This window comes from Aotus nancymaae, unplaced genomic scaffold, assembly GCF_030222135.1.
Source record: "Aotus nancymaae isolate 86718 unplaced genomic scaffold, 86718_ANA_hifiasm-v0.15.2.pri h1tg000077l, whole genome shotgun sequence".
Lineage (NCBI taxonomy): Eukaryota > Metazoa > Chordata > Mammalia > Primates > Aotidae > Aotus > Aotus nancymaae.
The window spans coordinates 8,077,296-8,095,019 of NW_026988492.1; the positions used below are offsets into that span (position 1 = coordinate 8,077,296).

Sequence of the window (17,724 nt, forward strand, 5' to 3'; positions counted from 1 at the left end):
TCACGCCTGTAATCCCAGCACTTTGGGAGGCCGAGGCGGGTGGATCACGAGGTCAAGAGATCAAGACCATCCTGGTCAACATGGTGAAACCCCGTCTCTACTAAAAATACAAAAAATTAGCTAGGCATGGTGGCACATGCCTGTAATCCCAGCTACTCAGGAGGCTGAGGCAGGAGAATTGCCTCAACCCAGGAGGCGGAGGTTGCGGTGAGCCGAGATTGCACCATTGCACTCCAGCCCGGGTAACAAGAGTGAAACTTCGTCTCAAAAAAAAAAAAATATATATATATATACACACACAGACACACACACACACACGTGTGTGTGTGTGTGTGTGTGTGTATTTACCCAGGAAAAAGTACCTCTTAGATTGTACTAGCATTCTATATACTTTTTTTTTTTTTTTTTTTTGAGACAGAGTCTTGCTGTGTGGCCTAGGCTACAGTGCAGTGGTGTGATCTCGGGTCACTGCAACCTCCACCTCCCCGGGTTCAGGTGATTCTCCTGCCTCAGCTTGCTGAGTAGCTCGGACCACAGGTATGCACCATCACATCCAACTAATTTTTGTATTTTTCATAGGCACGGGGTTTTGCTATGTTGGCCGGTTTGGTCTCGAACTGGCCTCAAGTGATCTGCCCACCTTGACCTCCCAAAGTGCTGGGATTACAGCATGAGCCACCTCACAGGGCCAATCCTTCTAATATTTTTACATGAAATATAAACAGTTCCTATTTCTTCAGAGCGTAAGTTGAGTATAAGCCATAACTGTTTTTATCCTTGCTTTCTCCCTGCCTTCCCTCCACTTTGCATACACATGTATACATTTTTCTTTGAGTAATACCTTTAATCTGTAGACCAATGTTTGGCATTCATTGTTAGTCCAAGAATGAGAAACAGTCTCTCCATAGAATTGTTCATCTGCCCATCTCTAAGCCTGACAAATACACAGAGATAAAAGCTGGACAAAGGATGTTAGAGACAGAATGCTTATTCTCAGGTGTCACAAGGAAAAATTAGCATTCAGACAAAAAGTTTTCTCAGCAAGGCAATTTTACTTTCTGCAGAAAGAGTACAGAAAGGAAAAATGCTGTTTTTTCCCTTGTGACACCTAAGAACAAGCATTCTGTCTCTAACAAATGACATTCCCATGTAATTACAGCCACAAATAGGGAAGACCTGTAAAGGTCACATTTAAATTGCTGTCATGATAGACTCCTAACATAATTAACAGGTAAAGAGAGTTTTTGCTCAGAACTCTCAGGTGAAGAAGTTGCTTGTGTTAGTGTCTCTGTTTTGAAAGTGTCGAGAAATGTATAATAGCAAGCCAAAAAAAAGTGAGGACAAACTTTTCTTCCTAAAAAGACCTGATGGAAACCTTAAGAAATGTGAATTATGTAGAACATGCCAGCCACAGTCTCGACTGCTTTTGTCTTTTTATTAAAAGGGCTATTATGTTATTATTTCCAAGAAATTACATGGGTTTTTTTTTTTTAAGTGAGATGGAAGGAAATATAGATATGAGATGCTAAATAAGAGCCTGTTTTAAATGGGTGCTCTTAACACTTTTACAGTAATCCTTTATATATTACCATACTCTTGATGGCCCAAATCTCCCTGAAGGTCAGGATCCATCCTCTTAACACATTAGGGTGCCTTAATATTGCTTATTAATATTTATCGTTAGGATGTGTTAAGTGAAGCTCATTGATAATTTCACAAGTTTGAGACTGCAAACTTAGAAGCATTAGTATGGCCAGGCGAGGTGGCTCACACCTGTAATCTCAGCATTTAGGGAGACTGAGGCAGGAGGTTTGCTTGAAACCAGAAGTTCAAGACCAACCTGGGCAGCATAGCAAGATCCCCGTAGCTACTTAAAAATATTATTTAAAAAATAAAGCCTTAGAAGCATTAGCAGGTAGTGAGACTCTGTCTGCACCAAGCAGACATCCCGCAGGCACAGAGGGGCAGGACCAAATTGGAGCCAGCACAGAAATTCACTCAGTAATGGAATCTTACAAAGGGTCCAAAGAAATGGACCCGAATCATGACAGAGAGGTTTCCTTGTGGTCACTGTTCTCTGCTTAAGAACACAGGTATTCTTTTATAAAGAGATGTACCTCATTCTTACATGTTAACATGGCTGGACCTGTATTAAAAATGAAATATTTCATGCTGCCCACTAGGGGGCATGCTGGCATCACCCCAGCACTACCCTCTTTCCGTGTGATTTATTCCTAAACTCCAGAGCTCTTAGAATAATAAAGCAAAATCATAGTGTGAGCTATTTGAATAAAAGTTTCTATATTTAAGTGCCTATGGGCAATATTCCAGAGGTGTTATGGATTCAAAATGGCTATTTTTATGTACTGTTGGTATTTAAAATGCAGAGCCATGCGAGCTCCAAAGAAATGCATGCGAAGCAAATTAGATGCATCGAAAAGAGAGGAGGAGGAGAATTGAAAGGGCAGAATTATTACAGAAGAACTACTAATGGAATTGCAAAATGTATTGAGAATTGGAAGGAAACTTACAAGCTGCATTCTACTAAGGATACCATTTCTTCATCTCCCCTCCCTCTACCACATTTTTAGTGAAAATATTATAATCTCTAAGAGAGGGCTGTCTAGGGGGATTGTTTTGTGATTGACTGATATTAAAATAGAGTTCATTTTAGGCCAGGCTCAGTCACTCACACCTGTAATCCCAGCACTTTGGGAGGCCGAGGCGGGTGGATCACTGTAGTCCAGGATTTCGAGACCAGCCTGGCCAACATGGCAAAAACCCCATCTCTACTAAAAATGCCAAAATTAGCCGGGCATGATGGTGCATGCCTGCAATCCCAGCTACTTGTTGGGAAGCTGAGGCAGGAGAATCGCTTGAACCCAGGAGGCGGAGGTTGCAGTGAGCCAAGATCGCTCCACTGCACTCCAACCTAAGCAACAGAGCGAGACTCTCCCTCAAAACAAAACAAAAAAACAGAATTCATGTTATTGTCAAAAGATGAGTTATTTATTTGCATATGTGGTCATGCAAAATACATTTTGTAGCTTACCAGTGAAGATTGTGGCCTGTTCCCCCAGGAAATCTGGTAGGAATGAGCCCTGAGGGGTCAGGGGCGTGTCCAGTGTTGTTCAGCCAGATAGTAGCTGAGCCAAGACTTGGACCCAGAGCTGGGTATGGTAATCATACCTTGTTTTTCCCGTTTTTTTTTTGTTTTTTTTTTTCCCCCCTGAATTTCTAGTCTCTCCAGTGCTTCTTGTGGCCTGAAATTAATGGTCTCTCTTCCTGTTACTTGATTTTCAAAGCCCCAGAGTGCCACTACAGAATTGCGTCTTGTGGGTCACGTTAGCAGAACACTCTTCTTTTTTTCTGTTCTTGGTAATCTCTCTGTTAATTTATTCTTTGTATCTTTCAAATTACTGTTTTTTTTTTTTTATTATTATACTTTAAGTTCTGGGGTACCTATGCAGATTGTGCAGGATTGTTACACATGCCATGGTGGTTTGCTGCATCCATCCCCCCGTCACCTACATTAGGTATTTCTCCTAATGTTATCCCTCTCCAATCCCCCCACCCCCTGCTATCCCTCCCCTAGCTCTCCCACACCCCAACAGGCCCCGATGTGTGATGTTCCCCTCCCTGTGTCCATGTGTTCTCATTGTTCAACACCCACTTATGAGTGAGAACATGTGGTGTTTGGTGTTCTGTTCTTGTTTCAGTCTGCTGAGAATGATGGTTTCCAGCATAATCCTTTTGAGATGGAGTCTTGCCCTGTCACCCAGGCTAGAGATTGCAGTGGTGCGATCTCAGCTCACTGCAGCCACCACCTCCCAAGTTCAAGTGATTCTCCCATTTCAGCCTCCTGAGTAGCTGTGATTACAGGTGCACACCACCATATGCCACACCAGCCTCTTTTTTTTTTTTTTTTTTAAACAATATTCATGTCTATCTATAGGTCTCATTCAGATCTTGCCAGCTTTCCTAAAACCGTTATAACAGAAGGGAAAACAATTTTCTGTTGCAGCATCCAGTCCAGGATCTCATGTTGCATTTAGTTGTCATGACTCTGGTCTCTTGTCATCTAGAACAATCTTTCTTTGTCTCTCATTACCTTGGTATTTTGAAGAATGCAGGCCAGTTATGTTGCTGAGCCTCTCAGTCAGGCTTTTCTGATATTTCACAAGATTCCATCCAGGTTATGAATGTTTGGCAAGAATACCACAAGAGCGATGCTGTCCTCAGCTCCTCACACCAGGAGCTGCATGCTGTCTGTCTGTCCCATTACTGATGATGCGTGACGGGATCACTTGATTAGGATATTGTCGGGCTGGGTGCAGTGCTTCATGCCTGTAATCCCAGCCCTTTGGGAGGCCGAGGTGGGCGGATCACCTGAGGTCCAGAGTTCAAGACCAGCCTGGCCAACATGGTGAAACTCCATCTCTACTAAAAATACAAAAATTAGCCTGGTGTGGTAGAGGCACCTGTAATCCCAGCTACTCAGGAGGCTGAGACAGGAGAATCACTTGAACCTGAGAGGCAGAGGTTGCAGTGAGCCAAGATTGTGCCATTGCACTCCAGCCTGGGCAACAAGAATGAAATTCCATCTCAAAAAAAAAAAAAAAGTACAATGTCTGCCAGGTTTCTTCATTCTAAAATTACTATTTTAACCTATTTTGGGTGAAGTATTTTCAGATTATGTAAATATTATTCTGACAGTTGTCAAATGGCTGTTTTTCTAATTCCATCATCTGTATCACTCTTCCACAAGAGAGTTGGTGTTCTATTTATTTTTTTTTTTAATTTCATTCTCAAAAGAGGTGAAGAGTTGATATTCCATTATAAGGAAGCTCTTAACTGTATGGGCTCTTGGATTTTTATTTTATTCTGTTTTGTTTTGTTTTGTTTTGTTTTGTTTTGTTTGAGACAGGGTATTGCTCCGTCGCCCGGGCTGGAGTGCAGTGGCACAATCTCAGCTCACTGCAACCTCCACCTCCTGGGCTCAGGTGATTCTCCCACCTCAGCTTCCCGAGTAGCTGGGATTCCAGGTGCCTGCCACTACACCCAGCTGACTTTTTGTATTTTTAGTAGAGATGGGGTTTCGCCATGTTGCCCAGGCTGGTCTCAAACTCTGGCCTCAAGTGATCCACTCACCTTGGCCTCCCAAAGTGCTGGGATTACAGGCGTGAGTCACCATGTCCAGCCATCCTATTTTATTCTGTAGATTATAATACTGTCGTTTACTTTACACTTGATCTTAGCCAAAAGGCCGAGAAGCAATATGTCATTTACTTTAATACCCGGTTATCCAGTATTTGGCTAATGGGGGGCGCCCTTTAACCTGGCTTCTGTGTCCTCCATCGTTCTTTCAACACTCCATTTTTGGCAGGAGACATTCCAGGCTCATCTTGTACTTAGACCTGGCATTCCCTTTTTTCCAAGGAGCCCACTTTCCTTTTGGTGGAAAATGGTGTTAACAAACCAAAATTTGAGTAGTGGGTGTCACTGTTTCTAGGCCCATTCAATGGACAGAGCTAGGAAATGCATGTATGTATTATATGTAGGTAGATATGTGTATATCTTACTCCATATTTATTCAAAACCATGAGGTATCAAACAGATAGTTCGAAATCCATCTAACACCACAGGATTTGTGGTTTATTCCAGGATTCCATCTTTTCTTATTTGTAACTCCTTTCCCCAATAGTGAGAGACCTGGCTCCCATTCTCCACGGTGTTATTTATTTGCACAATCCAAAAATATACCCTAAGAGTTTCCAAATTTGTGACTCATATCTCTGTGAAAAACAAACCTAGTAGCTAGAGTTCAGTATTTGTTTATCATTCCTTTTGTCTTGGGCCTGAGGATCATATAATCAAAGCACTGTTCACAAGTTACCTTTCTCTACATATCAGTATGGTCATGTTATTATTTGGAATACATTAATCCGTTTATGCCTAGTGATCCATTATTGGAATGCTGAGCTTGTGGGAGTTTTGTTGTTGTTTCTGTTTCTGACAGAGTCTTGCTCTGTCGCCCAGGCTGGAGTGCAGTGGTGAGATCTTGGCTCACTGCAACTTCCACCTCCTGGGTTCAAGTGATTCTCTGCCTCAGCCTCCAGAGTAGCTGGGACTACAGGCATGTGCCACCACGCCCAGCTAATTTTTTGTATTTTTAGTAGAGACAGGGTTTCACCCTCTTGGCCAGACTGGTCTTGAACTCCTGACCTCATGATCTACCTGCCTCAGCCTCCCAAAGTGCTGGGATTACAGGGGTGAGCCCCAGCTCCCAGCTGGCAGTAATTTCTATCCTGTTGCTCAAGGTCATTGCCAAGGTCTGGTTTTTCACACACAAAAAAAAATTTGCAACTTCTGGCATAAATAGGTTAATAGTTGGGTTCATTTTTTATTCCATTGTAGGGATTCCCTCTCATGCTTGCTGATTCCGTGTTTTGGTTTCGAGCGTTCTGCTGCTGTTGTTGTTGTTTTGAGTGTTGAAACAACGTGGCTGGGCGCAGTGGCTCACGCCTGTCATCCCAGCACTTTGGGAGGCCAAGGCAGATGGATTGCTTGAGCCCAGGAGTTTAAGACTAGCCTGGACAACATGGTGAAACCTGTCCCTACAAGGAATACAAAACTTAGCTGGGTGTGGTAGTGCACACCTGTAGTCCCAGCTGCTTGGGAGGCTGAGGTCGGAGGATCACCTGAGCCCTGGGAGGTCAAGGCTGCAGTGAGTCGTGATGACACCACTGCACTCCAGCCTGGCAACAGAGTGAGACCGTGTCTCAAAAAAAAAAAAAAAAAAATTAATGTAGCTCCAAAAGTCGTAACTATGCAATACGGTAACTCTCCGTTTCACCTTGTTCTCTTCCCCTACCCCCTTGTAGGTAAGCCGCCTCTTTTGTTTCTGGTTCTTCCTTTCTGGGTTTCATTTTGCACAAACAAGCAGACACAAGTATTCTATCTTCCCTTCTTTCTTACAGCAAGAAGTAGTATCCTAGACGACTCTGTTTTCCTTTTGCATTTCTTCAAGTTAACAGTTTTTTAGGAAAATGAATCCGCATTGGTTTGTAGCATCTTCCTCATTTTTAAAACCGCTGTATCAGGGCTGGGCACAGTGACTCATGCCTATAATCCCAGCACCTTGGGAGGCTGAGGCCCGCAGATCACCTGAGATCAGGAGTTCGAGACCAACTTGGCCAACGTAGGGCAACCCCTTCTCCACTAAAAATACAAAAATTAGCTGGGCATGGTGACACATACCTGTAATCTGAGCACTTTGGGAGGCCAAGGCAGGCGGATCACTTGAGGCCAGGGTTCGAGACCAGCCTAACATGGTGAAACCTCGTCTCTACTAAAAATACAGAAATTAGCTGGGTATGGTGGTGGGCGCCTGTAGTCCCAGTTACTTGGGCAGCTGAGGCACAAGAATAGCTTGAACCCAGGAGGTGGAGGTTGCAGTGAGCCAAGATCATATCACTGCACTACAGCCTGGGTGACAGAGCAAGACTCCATCTCAAAAAATAAGTAATTTAAAAGTTTTTTTTTTTTTCAGCCGCTGTATCAGATCCTATTGTATGGACATAGCAGGGTTTATTCAACCAGTCTTCTATACGTGGGCATTTAGGTTTCCCGAGTTTTACACTTACAAACACTACTGCAAGGGCTAACCTTGCGTAAACCTTTTTGTGTTGTGAGAGGAGTGCCTGCAGGGCGTATTGAGGGGTAATTGCACATGTGGTTTTGTTAGACACCAACAAATTTTCTTCTGTCAGGGCTGTACGAATATGTGTTTCCACCAGCAGCTTTTGGGAACCTCTTCCCACAGCCTTACTAACTGAAAGTGCCATTACACTTTTGAGTTTTTGCCAGTCCAGTGAAGGAGAGTGTATTGCAGTGGAGTTTTAATTTACATCTCTCCTTTCTGAGGAGAAACATTTTTCAGATGCTTAAGGACCATCTTTTTTTTTCTTATTTTTTTTGGAGTCTCACTCTGTCACCCAGGCTGGAGTGCAGTGTCACAATCTCGGCTCACTGCAACCTCTGCCTCGCAGGGTCAAGCGATTCTCCTGCCTCAGCCTCTCAAGTAGCTGAGATTACAGGCACATGCCGCCATGCCAGGCTAATTTTTGTATTTTTAGTAGGGACGGGGTTTCACCATGTTGGCCAGGTTTATGGGCCATCTTTATATTTTTAATTTTTGTGAATTGTCTGTTCATGTCTGTTGCCTGTTTTTCCAGTGGGTTATATTGCCTTTTTACCTCTCTGTTTTTAAGGTTTCTTTATATAGAGAGAATATTGTCTTTATTTGTGAGATTATGTTACATGTTTTCTCCCAATGTTTTCGGTTGTCTTTTGACAACACCCTGTTTTGTTATTTTCTTTAAGATGAGTCTCGCTCTGTCACCCAGGCTGGAGTGCAATGGCGCTATCTCAGCTCACTGCAACCTCAGCCTCCCAGGTTCAAGCGATTCTCCTGCCTCAGCCTCCTGAGTAGCTGGGATTACAGGCACGTGCCACCACGCCTAGCTAATTTTTGTATTTTTAGTAGAGATGGGATTTCACCATATTGGTCAGGCTGGTCTTGAACTTCTGACCTTGTTATATGCCCACCTCGGCCTCCCAAAGTGCTGGGATTACAGGCATGAGCCAGTGTGCCCGACCCTGGGTTTTTTTTTTGTTTTTGAGATGGGGTCTCACTCTGTTGACCAGGCTGGTCTGCAGTGGCAGGATCTTGGCTCACTGCAACGTCTGCCTCCCAGGCTCAAGCAGTCCTCCCATCTCAGCTTCCCGAGTAGCCAGGATCACAGGCATGCACCACCATGCCCAGCTAACTTTCTGTATTTTTGGTAGCGATGAGGTTTCGCCATGTTGCCCAGGCTGGTCTCAAATTCCTGAGCTCAAGTGATCCTTCCACCTCAGCCTCCCAGAGTGTTGGGATTATAGGCATGAGCTGCACTGCACTGGCCCTGCTCTCTACTATTTTTAATAACTAAGGCCACAGTACATATGTGGATTGGAATATATCTCTTAACTAATGGTGGCACAAACACACACTCCATAGATAGAGATGCTTGATAAATATCCAGTAATTGTCCCCTGCCAATACAAATGGTCTTCCCAGCATTTTATCTTGTTTTGTTTTGTTTTTGAGATAGAGTCTCACTCTGTCACCCAGGCTGGAGTGCAGTGGCACGATCTCAGAACACTGCAACCTCCAACTCCCAGGTTCAAGTGATTCTGCTGCTTCAGCCTCCTGGGTAGCTGGGACTACAGGCACACACCACTTCACCTGGCTAATTTTTGTATTTGCAGCAGAGACAGGATTTCACCATATTGGTCAGGCTGGTTTCAAACTCCTGACCTCAGGTGATCCACCCACCTCAGCCTCCCAGAGTGCTGGGATTACAGGCGTGAGCCACCGCGCCCAGCCCTTTCCAGTTTTATTGAGACAAGGCTTGTAAGAATGTGATACAAGTTGGGAACCTTCCCCAGAAAGAAGTGCATATGCACAACACAGCCCGGCTGCAGCATCTGCTTCTAACAGAACAGTCAGTCGAGCTCCACTTTCTTTGACTTAATCATCTTCATGCTCCACCCACTCCCAGAAAGATGTGAGTTGTCTCTCTGATGCTGAGTGCAGGCCCATGCACCTCTTTGCCTTCTTGTATGTTGTGCTGTGCTGCATCTAACTTGTGGCAGTTTTCTGTTTTCCTGCCACAGATCCAGGCAGTCCTGACCTGGAATGGGGAAGCAGGACTCTCCGGCGTGGTGTTTCTGCTACCCCACACAAATCTGGGGTAGTTGAAATCTTAGCAGTAATGACCTTCGCCATATGTCAGGCAGACGCTGGCTGCCCACTAAGTAAGCTCTTTCTGTGTCGGCACGTGTGGACACGGAGGGGCCGGTGCAGGCAGACTGCAGCTTTGTGCTTACTTGGACACATTCCTTGACCTCTTGGAGCTTCCGTTTCTTTACCCAGCATAGACGCAGCACAGCTAAGTGATGAAGAGAACAGTGTCTGAAGCCAGACTCTCTGGGATGAAATTCAGGTTCCAGCATGTCGGAGCTATGTAATGCCTGGTACCCTCTGTGCCTGTTTCTTGAACCTCGTAAGTGACTTAAAATGGGAGAACTTGTAGAACAGCGCCTGGCACATAGTGGGTGCTCAGGAATTGTTGGCTTTTATCATCACCAACCACATAATCCATATTTGTGGGGTATTGTGAGGTTTAGCTCAAATCATACAAATGTGCTCCACACATTTTAATCCATTAAGATGTTTAGAAATAGATTTTTAGGCCAGGGCGTGGTGGCTCACACCTGTAATCCCAGCACTTTGGGAGGCCAAGGCAAGAGGATTACCTGAGGTCAGGAGTTGGAAATCAGCCTGGCCAACATGGTAAAACCTCATCTCTACTAAAAATACAAAAATTAGCTGGGTGTGGTGGCATATGGAAGCTGAGGCAGGAGAACTGCTTGAACCAGGGAGGTGGCGATTACAGTGAGCCCACATCGTGCCACTGCACTCCAGCATGGGTGACAGAGCAAGACTGTCTCCAAAAAAAAATAATAATAAGATTTTTAGAAAATCTTTCATTTTTCAGGAAGAAAGTTTATACTATCTGTGGCTTCGGGTTGAGGAAACAGCATTAATCTCACTACAGGAGATTGCTTCACTATCAGTTACTTCTACCTAGGAGTATCTTGACCCCAGTATCATTCTGTTCTGAGCTCAGCACATCCCAGGCTGCCCATGCTCCCCTTTTGGCCAAGTTGATGGATATCTTAGCTTCTCTCCGTTTCTGAATTGTCCCCCACGTGGTCTCCCAGACTCTTCAGTTGAAAAGAGTGAACAACACGCTCATAACTACTTTCAACAGCAAACACCTTCCCACAAGCAGGCACCCTGTTTGTGGGAAGGTATTTGCTGTTGAAAGCAGTTATGAGCTTATTGTTCACTCGAGTCAGTGGCCACCTGACCTTTTATGGTGCATGCAATTTTATCATGTACTTCTGGCCAAGCGCTACATAGTCAACAGACTTCATTAAGTTGGTGAAAAGCATTCTCAGGCTGCAGACATGATGTGATCTGGCTTTAGTTGGCAGAGATGCATTGACAATGCCAAGGCTCCTGTTTCTGGTTCCAGTGGAGGAGGAGGAGGATTATTCAGACTAATGGCAAACAGCCGGGTGCGGTGGCTCATAGCCTGGTAATTCCAACGCTTTGAGAGGCGGAGATGGGAGGATCACAAGCCCAAGAGTTTAAGGCCAGCTAGACAACATGGGAGACTCCATCTCTACGAAAAAATTAAAAATTAGGTAGGTGTGGTAGTACGTGCCTGTAGTCCCAGCTACTCAGGAGACTGAGGCGGAAGGAACCCTTGAGCCTGGAGTTCAGTGTTACAGTGAGCTGTGATTGCACCACTGCACCCCAGCCTGGGCAACTGAGTGAGACCCTATTTCTAAAAAGAGATGATAATAATGATAATAGCAAACATACATTGCATTCTAACCAGGCGCCAGGCACTGCACTGAGGGCTTAAATGCAGCATCACATCTGTTTCTCACAGCAGCCCCACAAGGTAAGTGCTTGTGATTTCTACATCATACAGATGAGGAAACTGAAGCCAAGAGAGATTCAGTAACATGCCAAGGTCACATGGGCACGAATGCAGCCCCACAGTCTCACTGCAGAGCCTGCGGCGCTGTACCACACTGACGCCTGAGCAAAGTGCATCGCTGACCGGAGAGCCACAGAGGCAGCGCCAAAGGTCAGGGGACAGGGCTTCCTGGCATCCACCAGCCTGACAGAAAGACAACTGTGCAGCGCGCCAGCTGGCTTTCTCATGGAGAGTCAACAGAGACACTTCCTCTCCAGCAGAACACAGACCGTCTCTCCCCTCCCCCCGTTGGTTTTACCCAGGCTTTGTTTTCTGAAAATGTGGCTGGGCCTGCTTAACATGCCTAGAGGGCACTGGGAAACGTACTTCAGCGGCTGAAGCCAGCTAGCTTTTTGGAGTTTTAAAAAGACTTTCAGAAGTTCTATTTCTCCCCCACTGAAAGGAGGGAAAAGGGTTTTTATATAGTTACTTCTTTTGAGAGAAATGGGGAAACTGGGACCAGTGAATTTCCTTCTGATAATGAAAGAATGATGTCTGTGTCCGAAGCAGGAGGGTTGAGACTATTTTTATGGACGTACTAAGAAATAACTGCATTCAGAAACATGAAATTACCAAAGATGAAAAGAAAGGACTACAGATGGGGAAATGTGTGGCAGCATCGTGTGTGACTACATTAGTATCTATTCCTGAAATGAGGGATACATTGACAGGTTACTAAAGCCAGCAGTAGTAATTGGGCTAGTTTGCTGAGGGCTAGAAGTCAGTATTTCACAGATTGGGGTCTGTTTCTTTTGCAGTCAGTAGGGTTTACTTAGCATATTACCAGCAGAACTAGTCCAGTTGTAGCTCAGTTTTTCCTAAGCAGTGGGAAAGGCTGCTTATGCTGTCTGAAGGTAGGGGCTGTGGAACGATAATTTTCTTAGAATTTAACAACACACTCAGACTGAAATTCTTCGATTGGAAATGTGATTCTGTACATACTTGGTGTCCTTCTGATGTCAGTGTCTCCCGAATGTGCATAATCCAGCCCCGCTTCTTCTTATTTAAAGGCATACACACATGATTTCTTCATCCAGGGATCGGCTACTTTGTTGCTACCTGGAAGCAGCTTATCTCAGAATGTTGCTTCTGTTTCAGGTCTCTGTTCTAGGATGCCCTGACCCAGTGGTGCATGAGATCGCCTATCAGTACGGGAAAAATATAGGAATAGCTTTTCAGGTTGGTGTGCTTTTTATTTCTAAGAATGGTGGTATAGTGATACAGTCAACATTCTCCCCTAGTGTGTAATTGTGAAAATAGTAAGAATGATGGCAGCGATGTTGGCATGGCGGTGCTCCTTACATCCCATTTTTCCTTTTGCCAGCTAATAGATGATGTACTGGACTTCACCTCATGTTCTGACCAGATGGGCAAACCAACATCAGCTGATCTGAAGCTCGGGTTAGCCACTGGTCCTGTCCTGTTTGCCTGTCAGCAGGTAGGTTTTATAGGTTTTACAGACTCCCTCTGACGCGTCACTGGATAGCCCCACAGAAATGATGTCCCGTGGCACAGTGGATGGGATGGCATTCAGATTAGAGATCGCAGGTCTGCATTTGATCCTGGCTCTGAGTGAGATGTTGGGGCTGGTCGTTTCACCTTGCTGAGCCCATTTCCCCATCTGTAAAATTGAGAAGATGGCCACCTTCCTCCCAGGGTGATTTTGAGGTTTAGCTAAGATCCTATTTAAGGTCTTTGTGTCTTGTGGTGTGCTGTAGGCATTTGAGGTAGCATCATGATTATTTCCATATATCTTGGGCACGGCAAGGTGAATGGTTTCCACATCTTGATTATAGGACTGGACTTTGGTGGTCCTCAGAGCCCCTTAAAAAGGCACAGGAAGTATCAAGGGCATAAGAAATTCTCTAGTTCTAGAAGTGTAATGAGATTATGCTGCTCTGAGAGAGGCCTTAGAAGTTAGGCCATTGCCTCAAATTTCAAGAATTCAGTTGAAGTGCGGCAGACCCAGAGTTCCTTCTTCCTCCAGATTAAGGGACTGGGAGGTCTCGGTACAGCTGCCCTCGCGTCCCCCTTTAATGTGAATGAAAGGCTTAGGAAGCTTCAAAGATGTTCCCACAACTGACAAAGCAGACATCCTCACAGCCTCCGCCAGACGCTGGCCACGTGGCTTTGGCTGTACTGAATGTTACTTGAAATAAGTGAGACATTAGCTGGTGCTGGGACATCTTGTTAATAGATTTTCATCTCAGTATTTAATTTGTCATGTAGCAAAGCAGTAACATGTTCATCACTGTGCCATGAAATTAAACATTAGCTCTTTGGTCTAAAATTATAGTAACTTTTGGTCTTTCAGAGATTTTGCCTCTCTTCTGTCTTCACATTTACAAAGGTCAATCATGTCCTCCATAGAAATCAATGATTCCACTGTGATACAGAAACCACGGCCCTTGCTTTTGGTGGGTTTCTGATTGGAGAGGAAAGGTTATCTTTCACTCACTATCTAGCACAGCCACTGGCAGCGTGATTCTTACCAGGGGAGGCCGACGTCCTGGGTGGCTGGGCCAGGCTACTTTGGTGACTTGCTAGTGGACAGCAGTGACTGGAGGAATAAGGGCTATGAATGGAGATGTTGGGGTGCTTTGTAGGAACACCTGCCCTCATAATTATAAGGCTTCCATCCTCTCAAACTCTGGAGGCTGAGGGAAGAAGGGAAAGGTGTGCCATACATAGGTCCTTTCTCCCAATGAGACTTACTTGCCAGCCCAAAATCAAGGAGCATAATACATGTGCCCACTTTTAACAAAAATTTATAAAACCCCCTTTTGTACATTAAGGCATGAGTGAGGAACATTTGAGCCCTGAAGATGCTATGCTGGGGATTACAAAAATGAGTCGTTGGCTACCACCTATACAACTGCAAACATTACTTTCCTACATAGTATCTGTGAGTAATCTACAAGAGATTGAAAAATGCTGGGTTTAAAAAAAAAAAAAAAGGAAGAAAGAAAGATTACTGTGCCCCAAGCTACAGTTTGTGTGCTTCACTGGGAAATCCCAGTCATGAGGCGCCTACTCACGCTCACCAGACAGCACTGTTCTCATCTGCTCATAAGGCAGTGAGTTTAAAAGAAGGCACGTTGCAGCCTCAGAAAAGGGAACACAGAATGAGTCCGAGCAGGAAGCGACTCTGGACAGGACTCATTTCAAAAGTAGACTGATGTTTCTCTCCTGTGACACATGGGCCAGCAGTTAGCCAAATAAGTATTTGTAAGTTGTATTCTAACAAAACAGCAAGGTTCAGCTCTGTTGTGGAATACACTGTCAAACAAGAGATTCTTAGCAAGAAATGTGTCAAAAGATTTATGGGACTAAAATTAATTCTGGGTAAAAACAAGTTCCAAAAATAACATAAGAATGTGCAGTTTCTCCACTTAATGAAAATGTGTTTTTAGTTTACAAAGGATCCTTTCATACATTATCTCTAATCTCACAACTCCTCTTTGTGGTAGATACGATGGTGGCTATCCTACAAATAAAACACTGACGCTCAAACCTTGCCAAAATTAAACATCTAGTAAATGGCACAGCAGGGAACTGAACAAGTCTAAGACCAGTATTCGTTTCTTATATCTTACATAGTGTTATTACCACTGGTAATGCTGAGAAGCTAGTAGCTGTGACACGCAGCAGGCCTTCCCACAGGGCAGGTAACTAACTCCCCCGGCACTGATGATACTCCCAGCATCATCTCTGTGTCATGTCTTCTTTATTGTGAACAATGTACCTGCTTAGTGGAGTAGTTCTGAGGTGTCTGGAATCCTTTCCCTTTGGTAGGTGAGTTTTGTTTGCTGATGAGATAGTCTTTGCACTTTTCCATTTGTGAATACTGGACCAGGACAAGCATTCTGGGGAAACCACCGTTTCCTTTTTTAACTTGCCATGGCGGGTTGTCATGGAGTTTGCTCCACCCAGCACCTGACAGACTCCCTCTCTTTGGAATTCCTTTATTTTTAACATCTCTCTTAAGGGGTTTCCTGATAATAGTTGGTTCAGAGGATTTAAGAGTTTTGGGGATTTCTGGAGAAGTCCGGGGATGAAAGGATGACAGTGTCCTTCCATGCACGTATGTGTACATATTTTCTTTAAGAACAAAACTCCATGTTAATTGGATTTTTGAAAGCTTCAGAAACAAAATGGAGGTGTTTTCCTTTCTCTGGTGAGACTATATTGCTTTTCAAGTATCTCTTTAAAAAAAATCTTTCTTCTGTTTCTCTTCCTTATTTGATAAGTCACTAGACCTAAATGTCAGGCTGTAGCCACGTTTCCAAATGCCATTACCAGCCCCTGCACCAGCTGCACAGGCCTTATGCTATCGTGGTGACTAGTTGGTGCCTGAGTTACCCAAGTTTTGTTTGGATAAACTCATTTACGGATCACCTTGGTAGTCTAGTTTATGGATGGATTTCACACTTATAACATGATTTATCCACAGGTGGTTTTCCTACTCTTAAAAGCGGCACCTGAGCAAACAATTTTTATTTCTCACTAAATCTGCAGGCAACTATTCCTCCTGCTGTGTTTCATTTCTTTTCCACATACACATTAAGGGGCCTGGGGAGTGCCTGGGAAGAGTTTGATTATTTGCATATTAAAATTGCACACACGACATGTTTGGAAGGAAGGATGTAGTCACTCAATGGAAATATTTTTTCCAATTTTGCTTTCTCAATGCTTTTTATAGTAAAAGCATCAGAGAAAACCACCCAATCAGCACATCTTCCTACACTTGCTGGTACTGTAGAAAAAGCTTATACATCATAAACAAGGTCATGTCACCAGATGTCTAGGAGAGGATCACATCAGTGTTAATGATAAAACCTTCTAGATATCCAGTATTGGTATATGGTATTAAAAAAACAGGCTGTGTGTGGTGGCTCATGCCCATAATCCCAGCACTCTGGGAGGCCCAGGCAAGAGGATCACTTGAGGCCAGGAGTTTGACACCAGCCTAGGCAACAAGGCAAGACCCCATGTCTATAAAAAATTTACAAATTAGTCAGGTGCATGCCTGTAGTCCCAGCTACTTGGGAGGCTGAGGTGGGAGAATCACTTGAACCTACAAGTTTAATGCACTCCAGCCTGGGCAACAGAACAACTCTCAAAAAATAAAACTAAAACCTACTTGATTTGGCTTTTTTACTAAAAAAGTTGATTGGGACTTCCCCAATTTCTTTCTAGTAGCTTGTTTTCTTCTTAAAAGACCAGTAACTAAAGGAAATTACTGGTTTTTATAAGAACTAACCAGTTGCTGGCTCTATAAGTTCTGTAAGGACGTTAGCAGTCTCTACATATTTAGAGCTTTGTTCTGACACACATTTTGGTCTGAAAAGAACAATCTTCGTCGGCGATCAATTGCCTGAGGCTTTTCTATGTATGCCCTATTTTTTCTTCTAGGATTACTAATACCTTGGTCATGGTTACAAGACAACTTATTTCATCCTTCAGGTTCACTGCCAGGGAAAACCTGGCAGCTGCTCTAAGCACTGACGTGGCCAAGACCAAACACTCTGACATCTTAGAGCTCAAGGGCGAGGTCATGGAGATGAGGAGCCTAAGACCCCAGGGACTAAGGAAGTCACTCAGCTGTGGCAGCTGGTGGCCAAACCAAGACTAGAGCTCGGATCTAGGAAATGAAGTGATTTGGTGTGCTGGCTTTTGTATTCTGTTGATGGTGACAGTTTAAATAGTTCCTAAGTATTATAGAATATAGACTTTACCTTCAATTTCTTTTTTACCTATTTTTTTCCCTGTTGCTGTCAACTTAATTCAAGCCTCTTTTTTTATAACCTACTACAGTAACCTGTTTGTTCACCTTGGCTGCACATTAAAAATACCAGGGGGAGGGGGAGGGGGAGGGGGTTGAAAGTCCTGGTGCCCAGGCTAAACCCCAAGCCAATATAACCAAAATCTCTGGGAACAGGATCTAGGCAACTGTATTTAAACCTCCCCAGGTCAGGTGCACTAGCTCACACCCGTAATCCCAGCACTTTAGGAGGCTGAGGTGGGCAGATCACCTGAGGTCAGGAGTTTGAGACCAGCCTGG

The 17,724-nt window shown here is 44.2% G+C and overlaps 1 protein-coding gene across 4 annotated transcripts in view; it reads left to right on the plus strand.

Moving 5' to 3' along the window:
- PDSS1 (decaprenyl diphosphate synthase subunit 1) overlaps positions 1 to 17,724 on the plus strand; it is a 60,215-nt gene that overhangs the window by 36,184 nt on the left and 6,307 nt on the right. For all 4 annotated transcript variants that reach the window (XM_064368568.1, XM_064368566.1, XM_064368570.1 and 1 more), the window contains 2 exons: positions 12,759 to 12,839; positions 12,985 to 13,098. In XM_064368568.1, coding sequence (XP_064224638.1) covers positions 12,759 to 12,839; positions 12,985 to 13,098 — 195 coding nt within the window. The remainder of the gene's footprint in view (positions 1 to 12,758; positions 12,840 to 12,984; positions 13,099 to 17,724) is intronic.